The sequence below is a fragment of the Schistocerca americana genome, chromosome 5 (genome assembly GCF_021461395.2).
Source record: "Schistocerca americana isolate TAMUIC-IGC-003095 chromosome 5, iqSchAmer2.1, whole genome shotgun sequence".
Classification (NCBI taxonomy): domain Eukaryota; kingdom Metazoa; phylum Arthropoda; class Insecta; order Orthoptera; family Acrididae; genus Schistocerca; species Schistocerca americana.
In genome coordinates, this window is record NC_060123.1 from 188092214 (window position 1) to 188116102 (window position 23889).

Here is a 23889-nt window from a genome sequence, read left to right on the forward strand (position 1 = left end):
TCTGCCTACTTTTCAAGACTCGTGATGTGCCCCCCCCCCCCCCCCCCCCCCCCCTTTCCTTCCCTCGTCACCATTTACTGATTCTACTTACGTGAGCATGAGATACAAACCCAAGGCATTCCCAAAGATGCCTGATTGTAAACATCCCTTTGGAAAATTAATATGTGATGAACTTACCATGCAAGATGTAAGAAAAATTCAGCAAACATTTTGCTAGAAAAATACCTGAGAGTGACAGAACAATTATGTAGCTCAACATCTCTCTGCCGTGTCCTCTAAAAGAAGATCCAACGAGGACAAAAAAAGAAAACAAACAATCACCACCCATTTTTCTTCACCAAAAAAGAGGACAAGGATATCAAAAACATTGCTGTTAGCAAAGTGGCCTTTTTGTCAGTTTTTACAAATTAAAAAAGATAGGGTTTGCAGGTTGTGCTACAAAATTTTAGACAGAATACAGTTCCCACTGAGATGAGAAGAAGCAGCATAAGAATCAAGAGAATGTGAAAAATCACATTCAGAAGTTCATCCCCTTAGAACATCGGTACACACAAGGAACCATCACCCAAAGAGTCTATTTAGGTAGCAAACTGAGCATAACAAAGATGTGGACCGTGTATTCTGAAGAGAACACCGAAAACTCTGTCAAATACAATTACTACAGGAGCATTTATTGCCAAGATTTCAATATTGGCTTTGGTGTGCCATGTGTTGATATCTGCTCGACAAGGCCCATCAGTGGAAAAACGAAGTGCCAAAAAGGAGAGCCTGCAAACCCATCTCCGAGTCCACAGAATTAGAGCTGACGTGTTCTACACAGTACTGAAAGAAGATAATGAGAATGAAATAATTCTCAGCTACGGCCATCAAAAGGATCTAGTACTATCAAAAGTGCCAGACCAAGCAGCCTATTATTCCCATGAAATATATCTTTACAACTGTGAAGTGTGCCATTGCTCATTGGAGTCCCCTCAGAACACAGATGTGGTTTTTCGTTCATTTCGTTGGAACATGAATATGCCAGAATCTCAAACCAAATAGCATCAGTGGTTCACCATAGACTAATTCACCTAAACTTCAGGGGAGAGAAAAAACTTTGGTTGTTTTTCAGCAAGTGTAGGTTTCAGAATAAAAACAAAGCTACAATCAGCTTGCTAGTTCACTGGTTTCTCCACGAAGCTCCTGACAGTCCAGAAGAAATAGAACTGTGGTTCCCAATAGTGGGCCACTCATGTGTCCTGCCTGACAGGGTTTTTGGTAACATTGAAAGACAACTTTGCAAATTGAGTGTCATTGGAATCCCATCCATATACATTGAGAAATTTGCAACAGTGGTACGTCTAGGACAAAATGAATGTCCCATTAAAGACTGGAAAGAATACGCGGAAGGCTTGGTGACTGGTAACTGGCATTTACTGGTAACACATTTACATATTTAAAATGGAAAAAAAGGGTCATGTTCATGAAAAGCAAAAACAAGAAACTTTAGTTTGTGGAGGGCCCTTCTAGAATTTTGAAGCTGAAGAGGGGAAGAGCGTCCAGCAAAGCTAATGACCCAACATCAACCACAGCAGGTGTAGAGCTTCTGTAAGCTAAACTCAGAGATGTCAAAAAGCTTTTGGAGTTCCACTTGGGTGAAGACTGGGCGACCATTGACAAACTAAAGTCCTACATCGAGGTGTTTCAAGAGCAGGAAGACACTCCTAGAGCTGCTTCTGCTGCTGCCAACCCTCTGAACAAGGAAGAAGCCAGAAGCGATTTTGAGTTCATGAACTGTTTTCAAGTCAGTGCCACGTATAAGCAATTTTCAGCCAATTTAATTTTCTGGAATATATTGTCGCTGTTTTAACTAAGATGCAATTTTCCACCAATTTATTCATCTTCTAACATTTTGTCTTCTTTTGCACTTTGGAGCTTATTTAATTTTCTACAATATTTTGTGATGTCAAAAGCACAGTCTTGTATTTTCTTAAAGAAAACGTAAGTTTGTTCTCTTTTTGACATTAAAAAAATCAGTTTTTCCTGGTAAAATGATGTCACTTTCATATTTTTGTATGCCAATTTTGTAGAATTTCCAGACTTCTCTTTGAAATAAAATGTTTTCTTTTTATATTCACAATAATTAAATTTCATTCCTAACGTATCACCAAATAGCAGCTTTTGCAACCAAGTATTTGTTTTGTAATTGGACTTATAGTTTTGAAAAACCTGCTAACTGCATAAATTGGATGCAAAAACTGCTAAGCTAATATTGAAGATTTTACCATATAAAACATAATCACAGATTTAAGCTATTAATAACAATAATTAATTATTTTTTACTTTTTTTTAAAAAGAAATGAAGTCTTTAACTTTGGACGGGACGAGTTTTTCGCTATTATCTCAGTTTCGCTTATCATGCAGTTAGCAGCTTTTGCTTCTGGGCTAATCAATTTGATCTCTTGCTTTGAGGTACAATTGAAGTGTCTCTGAGAGATGAAACAATTCCACAAAATGTGTAAAGCTGAGTTTTTACCATTCCTAGTATACTCCTGTTGTCTGTTGTGAACTAGAATGGCGTGGCATAGCTCACACATTTTATGCAGTAGATTCTCAAAGTTGAGAAATATGTCATTATCAGCATTTTGACTGAGAAGAGGAGCTACACCCCTTATTATTGTTTTCTGCTATGTGTGTAGCAGAGTTCCCAACATGGAATGTTACAGATGGTTGCGTAAATTTTATCATATGAGAAGGGTTTGTTTGTTGTTTAATTTTTGCTCTTATATATCTTCTTTTATGCACACTGCACCTGAATTGATATTGTGCCTCACTTTATAATGTATGTGTTATGCCTCTTGGCAATGGAAGTGGTATTTCTGGTATACGTGCTATGTACTATTTCAGAGAAACATGGAACTTCTGTATCAGAGGACGTCGAAAGTGGTTGTAAAAATGTATCCCTAACCCAGAGACATAGAAGAGAGAAAATGTAAAGATGAAAAGAAACAGTGGACCTAAATATGTGAATGATAAAACCAGGAAAAAAGTAACAGCTAAGCAAAAAGGACCTGGATGTTAATTGTAAAAACAAATCAAACTATTCTAACCTAGTTGGTGTAGCTATTCAGTGTTTGACGAAGATTCTAAAAACTTATTATTTTGTGGGTTTTACAAGCTGCAAGAGTACAACATTTGAAGTAAATACCTCAGTAGTGTTATTGAGTGGAAGGATTGCAGTTGGGGCAATGCTAAAAAATGTAATTACGCGGGAGTGAGCAGAAGGTAGACTCATTTGCTTATCATATGACAGTGGCAACTGGTTCATTGCTTAGAGTACATTTGAAAGCTATTTGTGACCTATTTGCTGCTTTGTGGAAAAGAGTATCTACATTTAGAGAAGACCTGAAAATGCGTAATGTTCGTGAAGATGTAGGTAGTGATGAAGTTATCAAAGAAATTAATACAAGACATCTTGACAAGCCGCTTATAAACAAGATGTGGAAACCGTGGCAATGTTGAGCATAAAATTAGTGAAGCCTCACTGGATGTTGTTAGATACTACATTAATAAGTTTCTGAAATACAGAAGTCATTATACGCAGAAAGACAATACAAATAATGTATACATTAAAAGTGTGAAAACTGGTCGAAATACACCGCCTGTAGGAGAGAGAATACCAAGATTCAGGAATTTAATCCATAAAATATGCAATGTTTGCTAAAGTTCTCAATATGGAGTTTAATCTCGTTTTTAAGTTATCACATATACCATGTGTAAAACTTGTGCCAAGTGCACAATAGATGATAATTATTTGAATGTTAGAATACACCAACTTAAAGTTGAGAAATATTCTGTCTTTGAGGAAATGCACAAAGGCTTTTTCCAGAGATTGTGACTTGTGTAACCACCTATGGTTTACAATGGGCACTGCCAGCATCCAAAATTCCATTATACATATAGATATGGCTTAGGCAGTTGCGGATGTATAACCTTGACTTCCTCATATATGCAAGTCCAATTCAGTTATTATGTGTATGTGGCCATTCTTTTAATTGAAACACCTGTACAGCATGTTTTAATATGTGAACTAAAATCTGATTACATACATTACATCTATACTGAATTACTCTCACAGTGTTACTGTATACATCCCATCTAAAGCTATGCCACCAGATAATGCAATATGGATTTAATGAATTGTTATCATGAATCAACTTGTATCATAATGTCATTAGCTTTGATAAGGCCTTTGTTCCACTAATCTGAGCACAATTTTCTTCCTAGGTAGGCACTCATGGATTCTCATGCTCATATTGTAATAGGATATTAATTATGGGCCCGAAGTTGTATTAATACAATTAATGTGAAACTTTTATTCCATCCCTTCATTTTATGAGCATATTAATTATTCTATTTCATTAAAAATACTCTGTCATTCTAGGATCTTCTCTATAATTGTAAGCACTCTCAAGCAAGTTACCATTGCTAAAGATCAAGGAAATTAATTATGAGGTACTCGAGGTAACAAATTTAAATTGCTGAGGTGTATGTTCCAGCTGCCACAAATTTAATTAATTTGGAAAACCATATATGAAAAGCAAAACTTTTAATGTATAATAAAGTGAGTGGTGCATGTAGATCACTGGTTTGGCTCACTACAAAGTGAGAAATGGTTTCGTTTGTCCATAGGACAGAGTATCTCATGTCTACAAATCTACAATATAACTGTGAATTAAATGCGATAAATTAACCGTTGTGGTTGTGAAATACCATGGCAACTGAACTGCAAAGTATGCACAAACAAAAGCAGCAGTTTGTGGAGCAGTGTAGCAATACTACCTGCTGCAGCAGCAATCTCTGGAAGGTAGGCCTGGTCAGCTCGGTGGCAGTGGCAAGAATGCCTCTCCATGCTACCATTCAAAAAATGAAAAATCAACCGTTTATCCCTACTCTCCCTATCTGTACTGTGCCGATCACAAGGGCACGTTCAGTGAATACCTTCCCACAAAGATTTCAGCCAAAAGGCTAGTTTGCTATGGGTGGCGACTAGTGAGAGGATTATACAGCTGTCCACAGCTTACCAAGTGGGAGAGCCGATTACATCGATAACCTCAGTTCACCAGCACCAACTTGGCAAAATATCGCTGTCTATCATATGTAATTATACTTAACATCATCATTGACTCGCAAGCGGCCGAACTTCCCCGCATGGGGTCTCCCGGCCAACAATGCCATACGATCATTTCATTTCATACTTAATAATCTCATGGAGTTTGAACAAAAATGATGGAGATGCTCCCAGTTGGCATGTCTCAATGTGGTGTGTGATTTGAGGGGAGAACATTTGATATCCAATATAAAGAGCAGATAAGAGTCTGCAAATTGGGGCCAATCACTCTACATTTGCAGAGCATCTTGTAGAACATAATCAAGCTAATCTATGGGAAGAAAACAAAAACTAATCATAATAAAGAATAAGAAATACCAACCCTTACTAGAAAATTGAGTAGAAAAGAAAAATAACTAATGAACATGAGAGACAACTCTCTGATTAAATTAACAGAGAAAATGCGATGGATAATGCAACACATTTTCTTTCTTGACCAATTTTTGTTTAAAAATAATTTATAATTTTGTTTGAAACAGCCTTAAAAATTCCTGTGTTGACTCATTTTTCCAATAACCCCAAGTAGGTCATGGCATTCTATATCAACCAGTCTTCAAAATGGCATTGGCAACTGTGGGGCGTTCCATGTAAAGAGCAATTACTGAATTTCTTGTGGCAGAAACCAGACCATCACAAATATTCAGTCATTTACAAAATGTTTACAAACATTGAGAAGGGATAAAAGTGCAGTAAGTCACAGGGAGAAGCAGCTGACAACAGTACAAGAAGGAAATCCGTCCAATCCCAAGCCGTCTGGTCATACACAATGGTGACACCTGCAATGTTGCAACTTGTGGACACACTTATTTGAGGTGCTAGGCAAATAACAATTAAATAACTCAGTGCTGACACATTTCTCCATCAGTTAGTGTATTCCAAGGCTTGTGCCGGCTGGGTTTTTCGAAGCCTAACTGAAGAGCATAAAGAAGAAAGAAGGAATGCAAATGCCCAATTGCTGATGATCTCTTGTCAGACATCATCACAGGTGATAAAACATGGTTGCACCATCTTGAGCCGGAACAAATTGGCAATCTATGGTGTGGCTCCATACATCATCTCCTCCGAAGTAGTAGTAGTAGTTCAAAACATTACTCTCAGTTGGTAAAGTCATGGCTACAGTGGTGTAGATCTCTGAAGGGTTATTCTTTTCTGTGTCCTCCCTAATGGTGAAACAATTAACTCCGAAGTCTACTAAGGAGACTGCCTACACTATGCTTGTCCGTCCTCTTTTAGAATACTGCCGTGTGGTGTGGGATCCTTACTAGATAGGATTGACAGAGTACATCGAAAAAGTTCAAAGAAGGGCATCACATTTTGTATTATCGTGAAATACGGGAGAGAGTGTCAGTGAAATGATACACGATTTGGACTGGACATCAAAGGCGTTTCTCGTTGCGACGGAATCTTCTCACGAAATTCCAATCACCAACTTTCTCCTCCGAATGCAAAAATACTTTGTTGACACCGAACTACATAGGGAGAAACGATCACCGCGGTAAAATAAGGGAAATCATAGCTCATACAGAAAGATATAGGTGTTTGTTCTTTCTGCACACTATATGAGGTTGGAATAATAGAGAATTGTAAAGGTGGTTCGATGAACGCTCTGCCACGCACTCAAATGTAATTTGCAGAGTATCGATGTAGATGTACTGTGAAACTCCTAGGAAATTAAAGAAATTATTACAGCATGTCTGTGGCCACAAAACTGCGAACCCACTTCTCCACCAAGCGAGGTGGCGCAGTGGTTAGCACACTGGACTCGCATTCGGGAGGAAGATGGTTCAATCCCATCTCCGGCCATCCTGATTTAGGTTTTCCGTGATTTCCCTAAATCGTTTCAGGCAAATGCCGGGATGGTTTCTTTGAAAGGGCACGGCCGATTTCCTTCCCAATCCTTCCCTAACCCGAGCTTGCGCTCCGTCTCTAATGACCTCGTTGTCGATGGGATGTTAAACACTACCCACCACCACCCACTTCTCCACAGTAACGCAAGAGCAAGCACAAGTTGTACACACATGGGGGGATATCATAAAACTTCAGTAGACTTTTCTTCCTCATCTGCACTACTGCCCAAATCTTGCACCTTTGACCTCCTGAAAGATGTGCTGTGCAGGAAGTACTACAGCAATGACAGTGAAGTTACTGATGCAGTAAGAACTTGACTGAGACTCAGACCAATAATGTGGTACCATGGCAAAACAAAGCTTTCACATTAAGGTGGTGTAAAGCCACAGGAATGAAAGGAGATAGTGTTGAAAAATAGTTTTATAGCCAAATAACTGGGAAGCAGTATAGTGTATTCCAATCATGAATAAAACCATCCTGCTTAGAGGGGAAAAAAATTAATTACTTTCTGTATGACCCTCGTAGTAGAACAACATCCCAACAGACGATCATCAGAATAATGTCACTCAACCCTTTTGTCCCCATCACTCTTCCCTGACTCGCCAAATAGCTTCTACACCAAAAAATCCAACCGTCTGAACACCTAGATTCCCCCTGCCAACTCTGTACCCTCCCCTGACAACTGTTTTTTCAAAACTTCTTAACTTTACACACACTTCTTAACTTTACACACACACACACACACACACACACACACACACACACACACACACACACACACATTTTCTCATATAGGTAAACTGAAGTTAAGGACATTAGCCACCAAAGCAAACTGTAGAAACAACCAGACAGTAATGGGAACAAACATGGTCCTGTGCGTAGGCAAAGCTGTGCTGGAGTTGTTACCTAACAGTGCAAGCTTGTTTTAAAAAAATGAAATTTATTGTTGATGAGAAGGAAAATGTAGTGACAGCAGATGAATGATAAAAGATTAAAGCTGAGTTAGTCAGTAATGTGCAAATTATGGCAAGAGGGACACAATGCTTGAGATAAGTGGAACTGTAGTATTTACCACCAAAGAAAAACCCAGTCAAGTGTGTATGATAAATATGCCTTTGACTATATGGATAATGTGCTATTAGGCAGCAATGTCTATGATATTATGAAAAACACAAGAAAATACCAGCTTTTTGAGAATTTCACAGCTTATAGCACACACAACTCGAGTTCAAAACCTACCAAAGAGACACAAGGGGAGGACGTTGGGTCGGAGATGGGGATAAAACTTAATGGTAATGTGGTGTAAAGTGCCAGATATTTCATCCTAAAACTGTTTATCTTTTTTCAAAAGATAATCTCCTCAGGAAGCATCGAGATGAATGTACTAACTAAAATTACCTTGGTCTGCGAAACAGCACAGTCGTATTGTGTGTAAGGCAGGTGAGGGGTGTTGGTTCAATCGCTTGGTTTGGTCCTTGTCCAAAGTGAAGCTTATTTTTCTTTATTCTTGTTCTACTTTCTCTTTTGATAACTGGTGATGACCGCCTACATTAGATTGGTTGTAATACAGATGATAGAGGGATAAAAACAATTGATTTCATGCTTAGTATGCAGCAAGGACATAAATTTTCATAATTTGTTATTATTTATGATCTTTAGAGTGATGTTCATCATAAAAACATTCATAAAATCAATTGTCCTTGCATCATGGTCATTTTATGAAGGTCATCTTGCCACTCTGGTATCAATTTTCTATAAATTTAGGGAGAAACTTACTAACATTCTGCAATACTGGTTTTTCATATTTTAATTTTTCACGCATAATACAGCACCAAACTTAAATTCAGCGGTCTTCTGCCTCATTTTTCACTCAAGTACCGTAATGGATTTGGAAACAGAAACAATAAAATTATTGCAGAATGAACACTAATCACAAGACCTCAAGCATGCAGCCATATGATGACTGACTATTCTTAATACTGACTTTATTTTAAGTGGAAGTACATAAATTAATCTTGTCAAGTTTCTAAGGATGGTGTATTTTGTACAGAGGCCTGCCAGTATGAGCAGCTTTGTTGAGAGATAGCTGCCATCTTCACCTACATGAACATTTAGTTCGTGTTCTGATCCCTGTCTGACCAGCATCCTCCTCTTGTGACAGAGGTATTAGAATCTTTGTCTTGCCTGTTGCAAAAGGTCCAATTAATGTGGTTAAAGCACATAACTAATAGTAAATGTGGGACATTGGCAACATTATTCCATACGTATTTCAGTTCTGTTATTAGTTTAGTGCATTTAATGGTGGTGTTATATTGATGTAGGGTGACCAGATGCCCCGTATTTTATGGGATCTTCCCTTACATAGCTTAAAAGTGTCCTGTTGTCTTGACTGAGTACGAATGGGACATATATCATCCTAGTTCTCATCAACTGCCCCATATATTTTGAAATGGAGTACAAATGTGGTCATTCCCAAAGTATAGAGTAAATACACTCTTTGGGTTACGGCATACAGTCAAGCACCGGCACCCCAGTCCGAAACGAGAGAGCAGAGAGGGGTCCAAAGAAGACGTCAGCCAATTGCACACTGACTGACGCCTCTTCAGTATGACAACACAACGGCAGTGACCTCAATGTGAAGAGAACATAAACACCGCTCCCGACTGGTCGCAGCCAGTTCTACAGCAGCAGCCAGATTAGGCACTTCAAGACCAGTGACTTAGGAATTGTATATACTGAAGTGATTTCTTATTTGCATGTCACCTTTTGCTTGTGACACTTCTGTGTTGGTGTCAAGCTTGAGAACTGTCATTGTTCATTTCATAATAAAACTCATTAATACGACTTATTTGAATTGTTTGTCTAGTTATTCGAGAAAGCAAGTTTCCTAGACTCCCCATAATTGATGACTAAGCAGGATTCAACACTTTGATTAAACCAAAGAGAGTGAGACATGATTTTTTAAATTCTTTGGTTGGACTATGTAATGCTGTGTCATGGTGAACATGATTGTGTGTAGATATCACCATACGGTTCTCCCCCTGTGGGTCCAGGGATTAGAATCGGCTCGAGGTATTCCTGCCTGTTGTAAGAGACGACTAAAAGGAGTCTCACATGTTTTGACTTTGTGTGATGGTCCCATGTAGGGTTTGACCTCCATTCTTCAAAATTTTCTCAAAGAGCGAGCCAATTGGGGAAGGTCGCCTTACATGGTGCATTGTGTCCATCGTGCATTGAGATCTTTAGCCCACTTTCTTGTCGTCGCATTGCAGTCCCGCCAATTCTCCATCTCTTGGGCGAGGACACCTTCCTGGGTGCGTTTTCCACGAAGCACTTTGCAGTGTCACTTTGCAGTGTCACTTTCTGTGTAAACGATGACCTTCAACTTCTTTGCACCTGATATCCAGCATGGTATCCAGTCTGTTGTGGCGGGGCCGCCATGTACCCTGTTGGTTGTAGCCCCCTGACCACACAGGAATCACTCTGCTGATGCCTGCACCGTTAACTCCCCACATATGCCGAAGGGTAGATGTCCATCACCCCGGGGCATCGGGACTCCTGGCAATGGTCATCCTGCCATGTGGCCTTTGGTACGGCTGGTTGGCACCCGTGGGGAAGGGCCCCGGTTGGAGTGGATGGCATCAGGCGGATGACACGCGATAAAGCATAGTCCATCATCTCTTGTTGGTTGTGAAATACCAGCAGTCTCTAAGCGTTCATGAGCTAATTTCAGTGCACAGAAGTACAACCCCAAATCGTTCCCCTCCCTGGCCCCACCATAGAAGCGTCAGGCTGAGAATTGCAGCAGATCTTATTCGCCCTGGTACCTTGTATGTTCGAGAGCTGATGGGGAATCTTTCATGACAATGAAGCCTCAGTCTTATGTTGAGCATTTAGAGGACAAGTTTGGGGAGGTGGAAGGCTTGTCCAAAATCAGATCTGGTTCACCCTTGGTCAAAACAGCATCCTCTGCCCAGTCACAGGCGTTACTCGCTTATGACAAGCTGGGGGATGTTTCTGTAACCATCACGCCCCATAAGAGCTTAAATACGGTTCAGGGTATCATATTTCACAGGGACCTTCTTTTCAAGTCTGATGATGAGCTGCACACCAATTTAGAGCAGCAATGTGTACATTTCGTGTGGCGTGTCCACCGGGGTCCGAAGGATAATTAGGTTGCCACCTGTGCCTTCATCTTGGCTTTCGAGGGTGATACATTGCCCAAGAAGGTCAAGGTGGTGGTCTACCACTGTGATGTAATGCCCTGTATCCCTCTGCAGATGCAGTGCTTTAAGTGCTGGAAGTTCAGCTATATGTCTTCCCGCTGTATTTCCAGCGTCACATGTCGAGATTGCGGGCGCCCATCACATTCCAATACTCCATGTGCCCCGCCTCCCATCTGTGTCAACTGCGGAGAGCACCATTCGCCTTGCTTACCAGACTGCAGGATTCTCCAGAAAGGAAGGAAAATCACGGACTAGAAGACCCTGGACCGACTGACTTACACTGAGGCTAAGAGAAAATTTGAATCCTGTGCGTATGACATCGTCTTATGCCTCCGCTATAACAGTTGTGGCACCATCAGCTCCACCAACCCCAGTCACCTCTCAGAGCCAGAAGACTACACCTGCCCCCTTGATGGTGTGGGGTGGGGGGTCATTTCTCTCCCTGTTGCACCTGCACTACCTACTTTGGGAGCAATACCCCCCTAACCATTGGGGACATAGGTCCCCACTTCTAAACCAGAGAAGTGCAAGTCTTCTTTGGCTTCTCTCATTAGGAAGGGGTCCCTTGGGTCACTCCCTTCCCAGGTTTCTGCTAGTGGGAAAAATCATACCCACCAGTGGCTGAAGAGCCCAAAAGCAGCTGGTTGTAGGGCTTCATGCTCATCATCAGTCCCGGAGACTGAGCCAGTGAAGTCCTCCCAGCCAGGGAAACTCAAGGAGCAGCAAGAAACATCTAAAAAGAAAACCCCCTAAGACCGAGGAAATTGTGGTGGCACCCACACCACCGCTACCTACAAGCTCTGTGTCTGAGGATGGAGTGGAGATGTTGGCATCTGCTGAGAACCTAGATCTCGCCAGACCCTCGGGCACAATGGATATAGATTGCTCAGGCAATAAGTTCATCTACATCTACATCTACATTGATACTCCGCAAGCCACCCAACGGTGTGTGGCGGAGGGCACTTTACGTGCCACTGTCATTACCTCCCTTTCCTGTTCCAGTCGCGTATGGTTCGCGGGAAGAACGACTGTCTGAAAGCCTCCGTGCGCGCTCTAATCTCTCTAATTTTACATTCGTGATCTCCTCGGGAGGTATAAGTAGGGGGAAGCAATATATTCGATACCTCATCCAGAAACGCACCCTCTCGAAACCTGGCGAGCAAGCTACACCGCGATGCAGAGCGCCTCTCTTGCAGAGTCTGCCACTTGAGTTTATTAAACATCTCCGTAACGGTATCACGGTTACCAAATAACCCAGTGACGAAACGCGCCGCTCTTCTTTGGATCTTCTCTATCTCCTCCGTCAACCCGACCTGGTACGGATCCCACACTGATGAGCAATACTCAAGTATAGGTCGAACGAGTGTTTTGTAAGCCACCTCCTTTGTTGATGGACTACATTTTCTAAGCACTCTCCCAATGAATCTCAACCTGGTACCCGCCTTACCAACAATTAGTTTTATATGATCATTCCACTTCAAATCGTTCCGTACGCATACTCCCAGATATTTTACAGAAGTAACTGCTACCAGTGTTTGTTCCGCTATCATATAATCATACAATAAAGGATCCTTCTTTCTATGTATTCGCAATACATTACATTTGTCTATGTTAAGGGTCAGTTGCCACTCCCTGCACCAAGTGCCTATCCGCTGCAGATCTTCCTGTATTTCGCTACAATTTTCTAATGCAGCAACTTCTCTGTATACTACAGCATCATCCGCGAAAAGCCGCATGGAACTTCCGACACTATCTACTAAGTCATTTATATATATTGTGAAAAGCAATGGTCCCATAACACTCCCCTGTGGCACGCCAGAGGTTACTTTAACGTCTGTAGACGTCTCTCCATTGATAACAACATGCTGTGTTCTGTTTGCTAAAAACTCTTCAATCCAGCCACACAGCTGGTGGCAACAGGTGCCTCTGAGTCATAAACTACCTCATTGAATGTTCCATGCCTTCCCAGTCTCACAATGATGTTATCCTCCAGTGGAATTGCGGCGGTTTTTGCCACCGCCTGGCTGAGGTATGGCAACTGTTCAGCTTTACACCTGCTATCTGCATTGCCCTCGAGGAAACCTGGTTCCCGGCAATGTGGACCCCTGCCCTCCGCGGCTATAAGGGATATTACAGGAACTGTATCGACTGTAATCGAGTGTCAGGTGGAGTTTGAGTTTATGTCCTAAACTGACTCTGTAGTGAACCTGTGCCTCTTCAAACCCCTCTTGAAGCTGTGGCTGTCAGAATAAGGACGACACAGGAAATAACTGTCTGCAGTGTATATCTTCCTCCAGATGGTGCAGTACCCCTGAATCAGTTGCACTGATTGGTCAACTCCATAAACCTTTCCTACTTTTGGAAGATTGTAACTCCCATAACCCCTTGTGGGGTGGCACTGTGCTTACTGGCCAAGGCAGAGATGTCGAAACTTTACTATCTCAGTTCGACCTCTGTCTCTTTAATACTGGGGCCGCCACGCATTTCAGTGTGGCTCATGGCACATATTCGGCCATTGAATTTGCCGCCCAGGACTTCTCCCATCTATCCACTGGAGAGCACATGACGACCTGTGTGGTAGTGACAACTTCCCCATCTTCCTGTCACTGCCCCGGCGTCAGGCCCACGGATGCCTACCCATATGGGCTTCAAACGAGACAGACTGGGAAACTTTCACCTCTGCTGTCACCATTGAATCTCCCCCACGTGGTAACATTGATGTGATGGTTGAGCAGGTGACAACAACAATTGTTTCTGCGGCAGAAAACGCCATCCCTCGCCCTTTAGGGTGTCCGAGGTGTAAGGCAGTCCTTTGATGGTCACCGGAAGTCGCTGAAGCAGTTAAGGAATGTTGATGAGCTCTGTAGCGGCATAAGCGGCACCCTTTCCTGGAGCACCTCATAGCCTTTAAACGGCTCCGTGCCCGTGTTCGCCAACTTATCAAACGACGGAAGTAGGAGTGTTGGGAGAGATAAATCTTGACCATTGGGTGCCATACGTCACCTTCCCAAGTCTGGGCCAAAATCAAACGTCTTTTCGGGTACCAGACCCCCAACAGGTGTCCCTGGTGTTACCATAAATGGCGTGTTATCTACAGACACAAACGCGATTGCTGAGCACTTTGCTTGAGCCTCTGCATCGTAGAATTACCCCCCAGCTTTTCGCACTCTCAAATGGCAGCTGGAAGGGAACGTCCTCTCATTCACTACATGCCACAGTGAATCCTATAACGCCCCATTTACAGAGTGGAAGCTCCTCAGTACCCTTGCACATTGCCCCGACACAGCTCCTTGGTCTGATCAGATCCACAGCCAGATGATTAAACATCTCTCATCTGACTACAAGCGACATCTCCTCGTCATCTTATCTTCGACCAGATCTGGTGCAATGGCATGAGAGCATCATCATTCTGGTGCTCAAACCCGGTAAAAACCCATTTGATGTGGATAGCTATCAGCCTCACCAAGGTTCTTTGTAAGCTGCTGGAACATATGGTACGTCGGCGATTGGGTTGGGTCCTGGAGTCACGTAGCCTACTGGCTCCATGTCAGGGCGGCTTCTGCCAGGGTCGCTCTACCAGTGATAATCTTGTGTCCCTCGAGTCTGTCATCCGAACAGCCTTTTCCAGATGGCAACACCTGGTTGCTGTCTTTTTTTACTTACATAAAGCGTACGACACGACTTGGCAACATAATATCCTTGCCACATTGCATGAATGGGGTCTCCGGGGCCCACTCTCAAGTTTTATCCAAAAATTCTTGTCGCTCCATACTTTTCGTTTCCATGTTGGTGCCTCCTTTAGTTCCATCCATATCCAGCAGAATGGAGTCCCGCAGGGCTCTGTATTGAGTGTTTCTCTATTTTTAGTGGCCATTAACGGTTTAGCAGCAGCTGTCGGGCCCTCCATCTCACCTTCTCTGTATGCAGACGACTTCTGCATTTTGTACTGCTGCTCCAGTACTGGTGTTGCTGAGCGTCACCTACAGGGAGCCATCCACAAGGTGCAGTCATGGGCCCTAGCCCACGGCTTCCAGTTTCCAGCCACAAAGTCGTGTGTCATACACTTCTGTCAGCATCATACTGTTCATCTGGACCCAAAACCTTACCTTCATGATGATCCACTCACTGTAGTGGAGACATATCGATTCTTAGGACTGGTTTTCGATGCTTGATTCACTTGGCTACCTCATCTTCGTCAGGTTAAACAGAAGTGCTGGCAATGCCTCAATGCCCTCCATTGCCGGAGCAACACCATTTGGGGTGCAGATCGCTCTACGCTGCGGCTCTACAGAGCCCTTGTCCAATCCCGAATTGGCTATGGGAGTGTGGCTTATGGTTCAGCAGTGCCTTCAGCATTGCATTTACTCGACACTGTGCACCACTGCGGGGTTCCCCCAGGAACTTATAAGACGAGTTTGGTGACCAGCGTACTAGTGGAGGCTGGAGTCCCTCCATTGCGGATCCAATGTGCTCAACTGCTTGCCATATATGTTGCACACATTCGTAGTTCTTCCGAGCATCTGAATTACCGTCTCCTTTCCCACCCGCGGTAGTCCATCTCCCACCCAGGTCAGGGCTAACAATTGTGGTTCGCGTGTGGTTCCTTCTGTCTGAACTGAAGTCCTTCCCTTTACCACCTCTACTTGCAGTCCATTCGCGTACGCCTTGGCCACAGCTTTGTCTAGACCATTCATGTGGCCTTAAGGACTCCATTACTCCTGCCACTCTCTACTGTCACTTCCTCTCGATTCTTGACGTGTTCCGGGACTCTGAAGTGGTTTACACTGATGGCTCGATGGCTGATTGTCACATTGGCTTTGCATATGATCATGGAGGACATTTTGAACAGCACACCTTGCCAGATGGCTGCAGTTTTTTCACTGCAGAGCTGGCGGCCATATCTCGTGCTCATGAGACATCCGCTTATGCCCTGACGCATCATTTCTGCTGTGTAGTGACTCATTGCGCAGCATACAAGCTATCGACTTGTGCTACCCTCGCCATCCTCTGGTAGCGTCCATCCAGGAGTCCATTTATGCCCTGGAATGGTCCTGTCATTCAGTGGTGTTTGTGTGGACCCCTGGACATGTCGGAATCCCAGGCAATGAACTTCCGGACAGGCTGGCCAAACAGGCGACGCTGAAACCGCTTCTGGAGATGGGCATCTCCGAAGCTGACCTGCATTCTGTCTTACGCTGCAGGAGTTTCAGGCTTTGGGAGATGGAATGGCATTACAGTATGCACAACAAGCTGTGTATAATTAAGGAGACGATGAATGTGTGGAAGTCTCCCATGTGGTCCTCTCGCAGGGAATTAGTTGTCCTCTGCCGGCTCTGCATTGGCCATACATGGCTAACGCGTGGTTACCTACTCAGTCATGAGGACCCACCTCTGTGTCGCTGTGACTCCCAAATGACAGTCATCCACCTCTTGATGGACTGCCCACTTTTAGCCGCTCTTCGGTGGACTTTTAACTTAACGAACTCCCCACCTTCGGTGTTGGGCGACGATGCCTTAGCAGTAGCTTTAGTTTTAAGTTTTATCCATGAGAGTGGGTTTCATACTTCGATGTAGATTTTAGTGCATGTCCTTTGTCCTTCTGTGTCCTCCACCCTAGTGCTTTTAGGGTGGAAGTTTCAATGTGTTGCAGAGTGGCTGGCTTCTCCTTTTTATTCTCCTGGTTGGCCAGCCACTGTAATCTGCTTTCTTGTTTTACTCTCTTCTGTTTCTAGCATCTCTGTTTCTTTCTTGTCCTCTTTTGTTCCTTTTAGGGTTCGTTGCCTTTCCTTTGTTCTTGTGGTTTTTCCTTTCTTTCCGTTATGTGTTATATGTCTCATTCGTTTTGTTCTCACACTTGTGGCATTGTTTTATTAGGAACAAGGGTCCGATGACCTCATAGTTTGGTCCCTCCCCCCTCTCCCCCCCCCCCCCCTCTTTTAAACCAACCAACCATGGTGAACACTCATTTCACTTTCTTTGTGCATTGCCTATTGCTTCAGATTTCTACGTTTAGAGATGTGTTTAAAGCTGAGTTTCCATTTCAGCAAAGTGAAAAATTATTTTTGCACATTGTGGAAAGGCACTCTTCCAATAGGCCAAGAAGGTCAACCTGACTTTTTCAATACATTAGTGTGAAGAAACACAAGCTACATAGCTGTTTCAAGCAAAACTTCGTCTCGCAGCAGGACTTGTTTTGTTATGAAATGTAAGAATGATGCCATTGTAAATGAAGAAGAAAAAGTCTTGGTGCTGAGGAAGGTTTGCAAGCTTTCCATGTGATGAAACACAATTATTCCTTCGGGTCGACAGATACATTGACTGCGATCATTTCATTAAATTTGTGAGGAACTGAAAAATGCGAAGTACATTTCATTTATGATGGACGCTTCTAATCGCAAAAGTGTAAATTTGATACCAGCGCTTGTTAGATATTTTCTGACAAGTAAGGGTGATTGATTCCAGAATATAGCAGGTGAAGCAGCTGATGTTATGACAAATTTTATCGTGAAAGTTATTAATAAATGTCATCTGAGGGATGAAATTGTTGCAGTCTGTGGTGACAACTGCAACACAAATGTTGGAGGTGCAGGGAGAAAGGGACAAAATACATATAGGAAACAATGAGTCACCAATAGGCACAACAAAATGAGTACTGAATACGCAAGCTTTGGACGGAAGGCCCTCTTCTGAAATAGACACACACACACATTCATATAAACTTAGCTCACACAACATGAGCACTGTCTCTGGCTGCCGAGGTCAGATTGCCCTGGCCTCAGCAGCCAGAGACAGTGGTCATGTGTTTGTGAGCTGATCACCATTTGCGTGACTGAATGTGTGTGTGTGTGTGTGTGTGTGTGTGTGTGTGTGTGTAGTCTATTTCAGAAGAAGGCCGTCTGGCCGAGAGCTTATGCGTTAAGTAATCTTTTTGTTGTGCCTGTCTGCGTCTCGGCATCTTTGCTATGTGGTGAATAACAGTCTATCCATTTTGTAATATTGTTATTATTCCATCCTGGATCTTCCATTGTTTGGTTTTGACAGATTTATTAATACAAAAATCTTATTTTTTGTCTCAAGAAAAGTGTTATAGCCTAAAATCATTCTTTAGGGATCCTCAAACACTGCTTTGGCTCTATTTTATTCAGAGCCAAATGAGAATGCTTTTATCAAGAATAAAAACTTATTGAGGCAGTAAGTACATCTACAAATGAAGTTTGGGAGGAGGCTGAAGTATTGTTGATAAGGAAAGTGAAAATGAGGAAGGAGGAAACCTTTCAAACAATGAAAATTCTGTCTTCGATAAGTATGTTGCGTTGCAAGAATGTGGCATGCTCAAAGATTCTGACTCCTTGAACAGTTCAAGATTATTTTATTTGGCATTAACAGACTTTACTGAAAAGTGGGCTTAACCATTTCATGTGCTTGAAACCATTCGAATGGGTTCAGCTCAGATATCTTCCACTCTGAAAGTTGGTTCAGTAGTCTGTTAAACTTAACATAGTTTGATGGAAATATTCTGAAAGAAGTGTATAAGAAGAACTTTTTAAGAAGTTAACAATTTTAAAATGTACGTGAAGTGAAAATCTGCGAATTAAGGACTGTTCCATGTGTTAGTGAAAAATGATCTACCATTTTCGACTTCTTTACATCTCAAGAAATCTGCTGCAAAAATTTGCAAATTATGTGGACTGATGAAAAGAGTATACTACATGTGTTGTTTTTTATAAAATTCTGTTTGAAAATATGAAACTCCGGAATGACACACTCGAGCTAGCTGTTTCAAGCAAAACTTTGTCACAGTGATAGGACACTTTCTTTGGCAGCATCATTGGGGCATAGCTAGTACAAATATAGTAACAAGCTTGTATTTCTTCACATTAATGTGTTCCAAAATTTCTGATTGACCTCCGCTTTTCATCCTTTATAATGGCACAATTGTGCAAAATATAATTGAGAGTGAGAAATAAGTAACTTTTGTAAGTAATAATCATTGTCTACCCTAGTTACAGACCTTTTGTTATTACCAAACATTGAAAGTGAGGTTATGACATCATCTTTGCTATAAAAAATTGGGATATGATATAAAAATCAATCTTAAGGTTTATCAATGGTGAAAGCAAAAATTAATAATTAATGGTCTTGAAAAAGTTTGCATGGTAAATTGCTGAGAAGTAAAGCAATAGGAAAAACATTTCAAAACATTGACATTTATTTGTTAAAAGAAGGTATATGCACACACATACATCAAAGTATATATAGAACCACTGAGTACTACTATACCTGACACCCCCCCCCCCTTTTTTTTTACCCACACTGTAAAAGTTTTCATTGTCTACATATTTTAAAACTTAAACCATTTTTCACTTTCAGATATCTGACCCATAGGAAAAATATACAAGTCCTCATGGAGCCTTTGCAGTATGTCTTGAAAACAAGTCCAACAATAATAAAGACTAAGAAGCCAAAAAGTGAATAATCCAGTAATCGTATCATATGTATTATACATTTGTTAGTAATGTTTAAAAAACCAAAGTGACATACATAACCCTGAGAAGTCATATAACAGAACACACACAGGGCTGAAAATGTTGGGAAATGCCCCAACAGTGGATGACAAATGTTGAATATGTGACGTCACCAGGTGACATGCCTCACTGCATGTGCAGAGATTGTGATGGTCAATCCTTCCCTCACCAGTAGAGGGCTGTGCTACATATCATTCCATTAGGCTGCTCTGTTTTTGAACAACTTTTGTGAATATGGTCGGTTGTAAACGTAGAAGTTACAAAATTACTGTCCTCGCTGTAACCAAGCAAAATTTGTTCATATTATGTGTCCCCCCCCCTTTTGTCCCTTCTTTTTTTTGTTTACAGATTTTCTTAAGTAAAGAACATGTAGGTCAGTCACTGGTAGCAGTGTGACTCAGGTTCAATGTATTGGGAGTTACACTGGTTATTAATATACCAGCATTTCCCCTTTTTAATGGCTTATCACTCACTTACATTAACCTATGGTCTTGCAATGTTGATCACTTAACTACATTACCTAGACAAATGTATTCCCGAAATTTCATTACTATAAAGATAGTGTTCTTAAGAAAGCACAATGTTGATATCTCATTCTATTTGATTGACGGCATGTGTTAATGCCATCATTTGAAATGCATTGCATTGCATTCCATTCTGTCAAGTGTGATTCAACCTTTGTGTCATCCTAGGATGTATCATCATCACAAACTGCTCTTGTGTTAGTCTAGAATGTTTAAACAGCTGTAAATTGTAGGCTCTCAAACAATTATTAGAAGCCTTTAGCAGTTTATAAAGATAAATACTGCATTAGCTTTCTCCAAAAAATATTTTTCAATTAGTCTGTGTTGTGATCGATTTTGTCAGCGAAATCCACTGTAGTCTACAGTTGTGCTTCACTCTGTGAATTTGCACATATCCACCGTCACATCCTTACAGACACCTGGATGGCATCAAATGGTTTTGCAGGCTTTGTAAGTGTGTCTGCTGCATGATGTAATTGTTCTAATTGGCCCCATAGATAATAAACCAAAAGATTGAAGTCGTGTGAATGTGAAGGCAATGGATCTTTTCCTCCTCTACCTTATCCCTCTCTTGGTGGACATCTTCCAGTCATCTTGAACAATGTTACTGAAATGTGTTGGAACCCAAACATGCACAAACCTCTTGCTACAAGATGAGACCTTGCAAATACGAGGAAGTAAGTCTGGAGAAATATATCAGCAAAGTCCTCGTAAAAGCATCCATAAGACATGCTGGGAGGACGTATGGATCCCACCCAATACCACCTGCAGAAGCGAATACTCTTCAATGAAGCAGTCTTCCTGCTATATCCTTTAACTCACTGTTGACACATTGTTTTTGCCATGCTTGCTTACAAATTGTGAAACTTTTTTTAAAACGTTGATAGCATTGTTTTTAAAGATAGTTTCTGTGCGTATTTGAGAAGACTGGAGTAAATGAATTAAGACATGAGCATAACATAAAAAGTCTGATATTTTCTATTAAAATTTTTCTCTCTGCGGCTAACTGGTGTTGCCCAGTTACTTACTTATTCCAGTCTGCTGTTAGCCAGCAAAAGGAATCATATCAATCTTTAATGTAACTTTTACAAACTGTGGTAGGGGATTCCTGGTTCCACATTAATCTTGATAAGCTACTGGTGCCTTGCATGAATTCTACGTTGAGCTTGTTTTGTCCACCCAAAAATGTTGGCTGTGCAAATGTAGTCTCATGTCTAAAGCAGACTGAAGATACTTCTGTTAATAATTCTAAAATGGTTATCAGCTGTGTGTCTATATGGACTTGAGGAAACTGCCTGCAGAGTTGCTTGAATTATTAGCACTGTACAAATTATAAAGTGTATGTAAAATTTGATCGAAAGTGCTCCAGTCATTCCAGAGTTATACCGGAATGTAACACAGACACACACTCTCTCTCTCTCTCTCTCTCTCTCTCTCTCACGCACAAACACACATTTTCATACCTATAGATTAAAAAACTGTGTATCATGTAATAGGCTTATACTGTCTTTAGAGCTGAACATAGTTTTTTCCATTTCAGGCATGGCCGCAAACACACAATTATGCCATCTGCTGTAAATTACAGAGCAAATATTTGGGCTCTTCGGGAGGTTGGGTGTACTCACATACTTGCTTCAACAGCAAGTGGCTCCTTGAAAGAGGAATTACATCCTGGGGACATAGTTATATTAGATTCATTTATTGATAGGTAAGTATATTACATAAGATTGTATAAATAAAAAAGTCTACTCTTCAAGCATTGGCAGGGGAACACACACACTTGGCTCCAAAAGCTTGTAAAAGTTAAATCCTTTTGTGTGAGTGTTCCACTGCTGCCACTTGATAAGTAGATTTTTTTTATCTGTCCCTTTACATTATATTATCAATAATTGATTATTTTTGTTGTTATAAGATTGTAAAAAGTGGAATGATCATTCATTTAATTTTTAATGGATAAAAAATCCAGGACCCAAGGAAGGAAGCAGACCTTCTATGATGATACATCAAAGTTAGCTGTTGGGATCTGTCACCTCCCCATGAATCCTGCGTATTGTCCTGTAACACGGGAAGTTGTTTTGAAGGCTGCACAGGATCTGAAAATTCAGTGTCATCCTACTGGGACATCCTTATGCATTGAAGGTCCTCGTTTTTCTTCTCTTGCAGAAAGCAAACTTTTTCGAACATGGGGTGCAGATTCAATAAATATGACCACTGTACCAGAGGTAAAAATTCTTTGTTGTACAGGAGCAACATATTTTTCATTATTCTGTGTCTACATTGTGAATATTGTTACAGGTTGTTCTTGCTAAGGAAGCTGGTCTGTGTTATGTTGCAATTGCCCTGATCACAGATTATGACTGTTGGAAAGAAACTGGTGAGACTGTGTGTGTTGAAGATGTTATGAAGACATTTAAAAAAAATATTGAGAAAGTTGTGAATTTAATCTCACATTCAGTAACACTAATTGCTCAGCATCAGTGGGATAAGACTATTGATGGATTACGGGTAATTAACATAGTGGTTTTTATTTTTTTAGATTCTGTCTATTGTGAATGTAAAGTGTAAACTTTTTTTGTTTTGTTTTAGGAGACTGTCAAGAATAGTATCATGCTACCTCATTGACAGTAAGCATTATCAAAGTTAAAAGTCAGAAGAAATGAAGTATTATGCTCAGCGTTATGCCATTGGTCTAAACACTGAAGAAATAAAGATTTTTTTTTTACATTTAAATAACAATAATTGTAACAATGTAAACATTCCTGTTACATTTTGTAATTTAGATGTGGATTGTGAACATGTTATGGACAAATGTGTCCAACAAGAAGGGAATGAACGAGAATGTCAGATCATCATTTGTCTTGCTAAGATTTTCTTAGGTAGGAAATAATACCCACAAAATGTGTATTTTTATTATTGTGGATTTTTTAATACCAACTTGTATTTTTCAATTGATCAGTCTTGTGTGGTTGGAAATAAAGGGTTGAAAGATAACTGCATTACTACCAATTAATACGAAAAACTGGAACAGATTAACAGTGGGTACTGTGTCCAGAAACAAGATTGCAAATGAATTTTGTGACCACCAGACTGAAATCCATTGAATTGCAGCGAAGGATTCAAAATGCACCTGGCATTAGGTTGTGAATTTGCAGACCTAGTCCAGTGCATCCTTCATGAGTAGAAGCCTGACTTCAGGCTCAAGGGCAAAGTTCTTATGAAGCTATACTTTTGTCCAAAAAGCTCTTACTTATTGTTGTATTTCTGTGATAGTTTAATTTTGTGTAATTGATTTCAAATAAGATTACAAAAATGTAATATTTCAGTGGTCAACAATATTTGTTGTATAGTTTTTGAGTCACAGATTCTAATTTATTGCCAAAGTGAGCAGTGCTGTGCTTTGGAAAACTTATGTACCACTTTTTATCAACACCAACCAGGAACATCATGGACAGTTCCCTTGTAATTTCCAAGCTTGCTCCAACACTTTGATGATAATTATTGACTAAGCAAACAAAATATGAAAGGAAATGCCACCTGTGCCACACTACCTTGTATATATAAAATGTCCACCATCTCAAATTTCTGCACTGTGAGGATAGCATGATTTGTATCAATCA

At 41.1% G+C, this 23889-nt stretch overlaps 1 protein-coding gene across 1 annotated transcript in view; it reads left to right on the plus strand.

Annotated features, from left to right (window-relative positions):
• The window catches only part of LOC124616131 (S-methyl-5'-thioadenosine phosphorylase), a 39169-nt gene extending 15906 nt beyond the window's left edge, over nucleotides 1-23263 (plus strand). Inside the window, exons 3-6 of the mRNA XM_047144402.1 lie at nucleotides 21813-21980; nucleotides 22239-22494; nucleotides 22568-22777; nucleotides 22859-23263. Of these exons, the coding sequence (XP_047000358.1) occupies nucleotides 21813-21980; nucleotides 22239-22494; nucleotides 22568-22777; nucleotides 22859-22894 (670 nt within the window). The 3' untranslated portion in view covers nucleotides 22895-23263. The remainder of the gene's footprint in view (nucleotides 1-21812; nucleotides 21981-22238; nucleotides 22495-22567; nucleotides 22778-22858) is intronic.
• The last annotated feature ends 626 nt before the right edge of the window (nucleotides 23264-23889 follow it).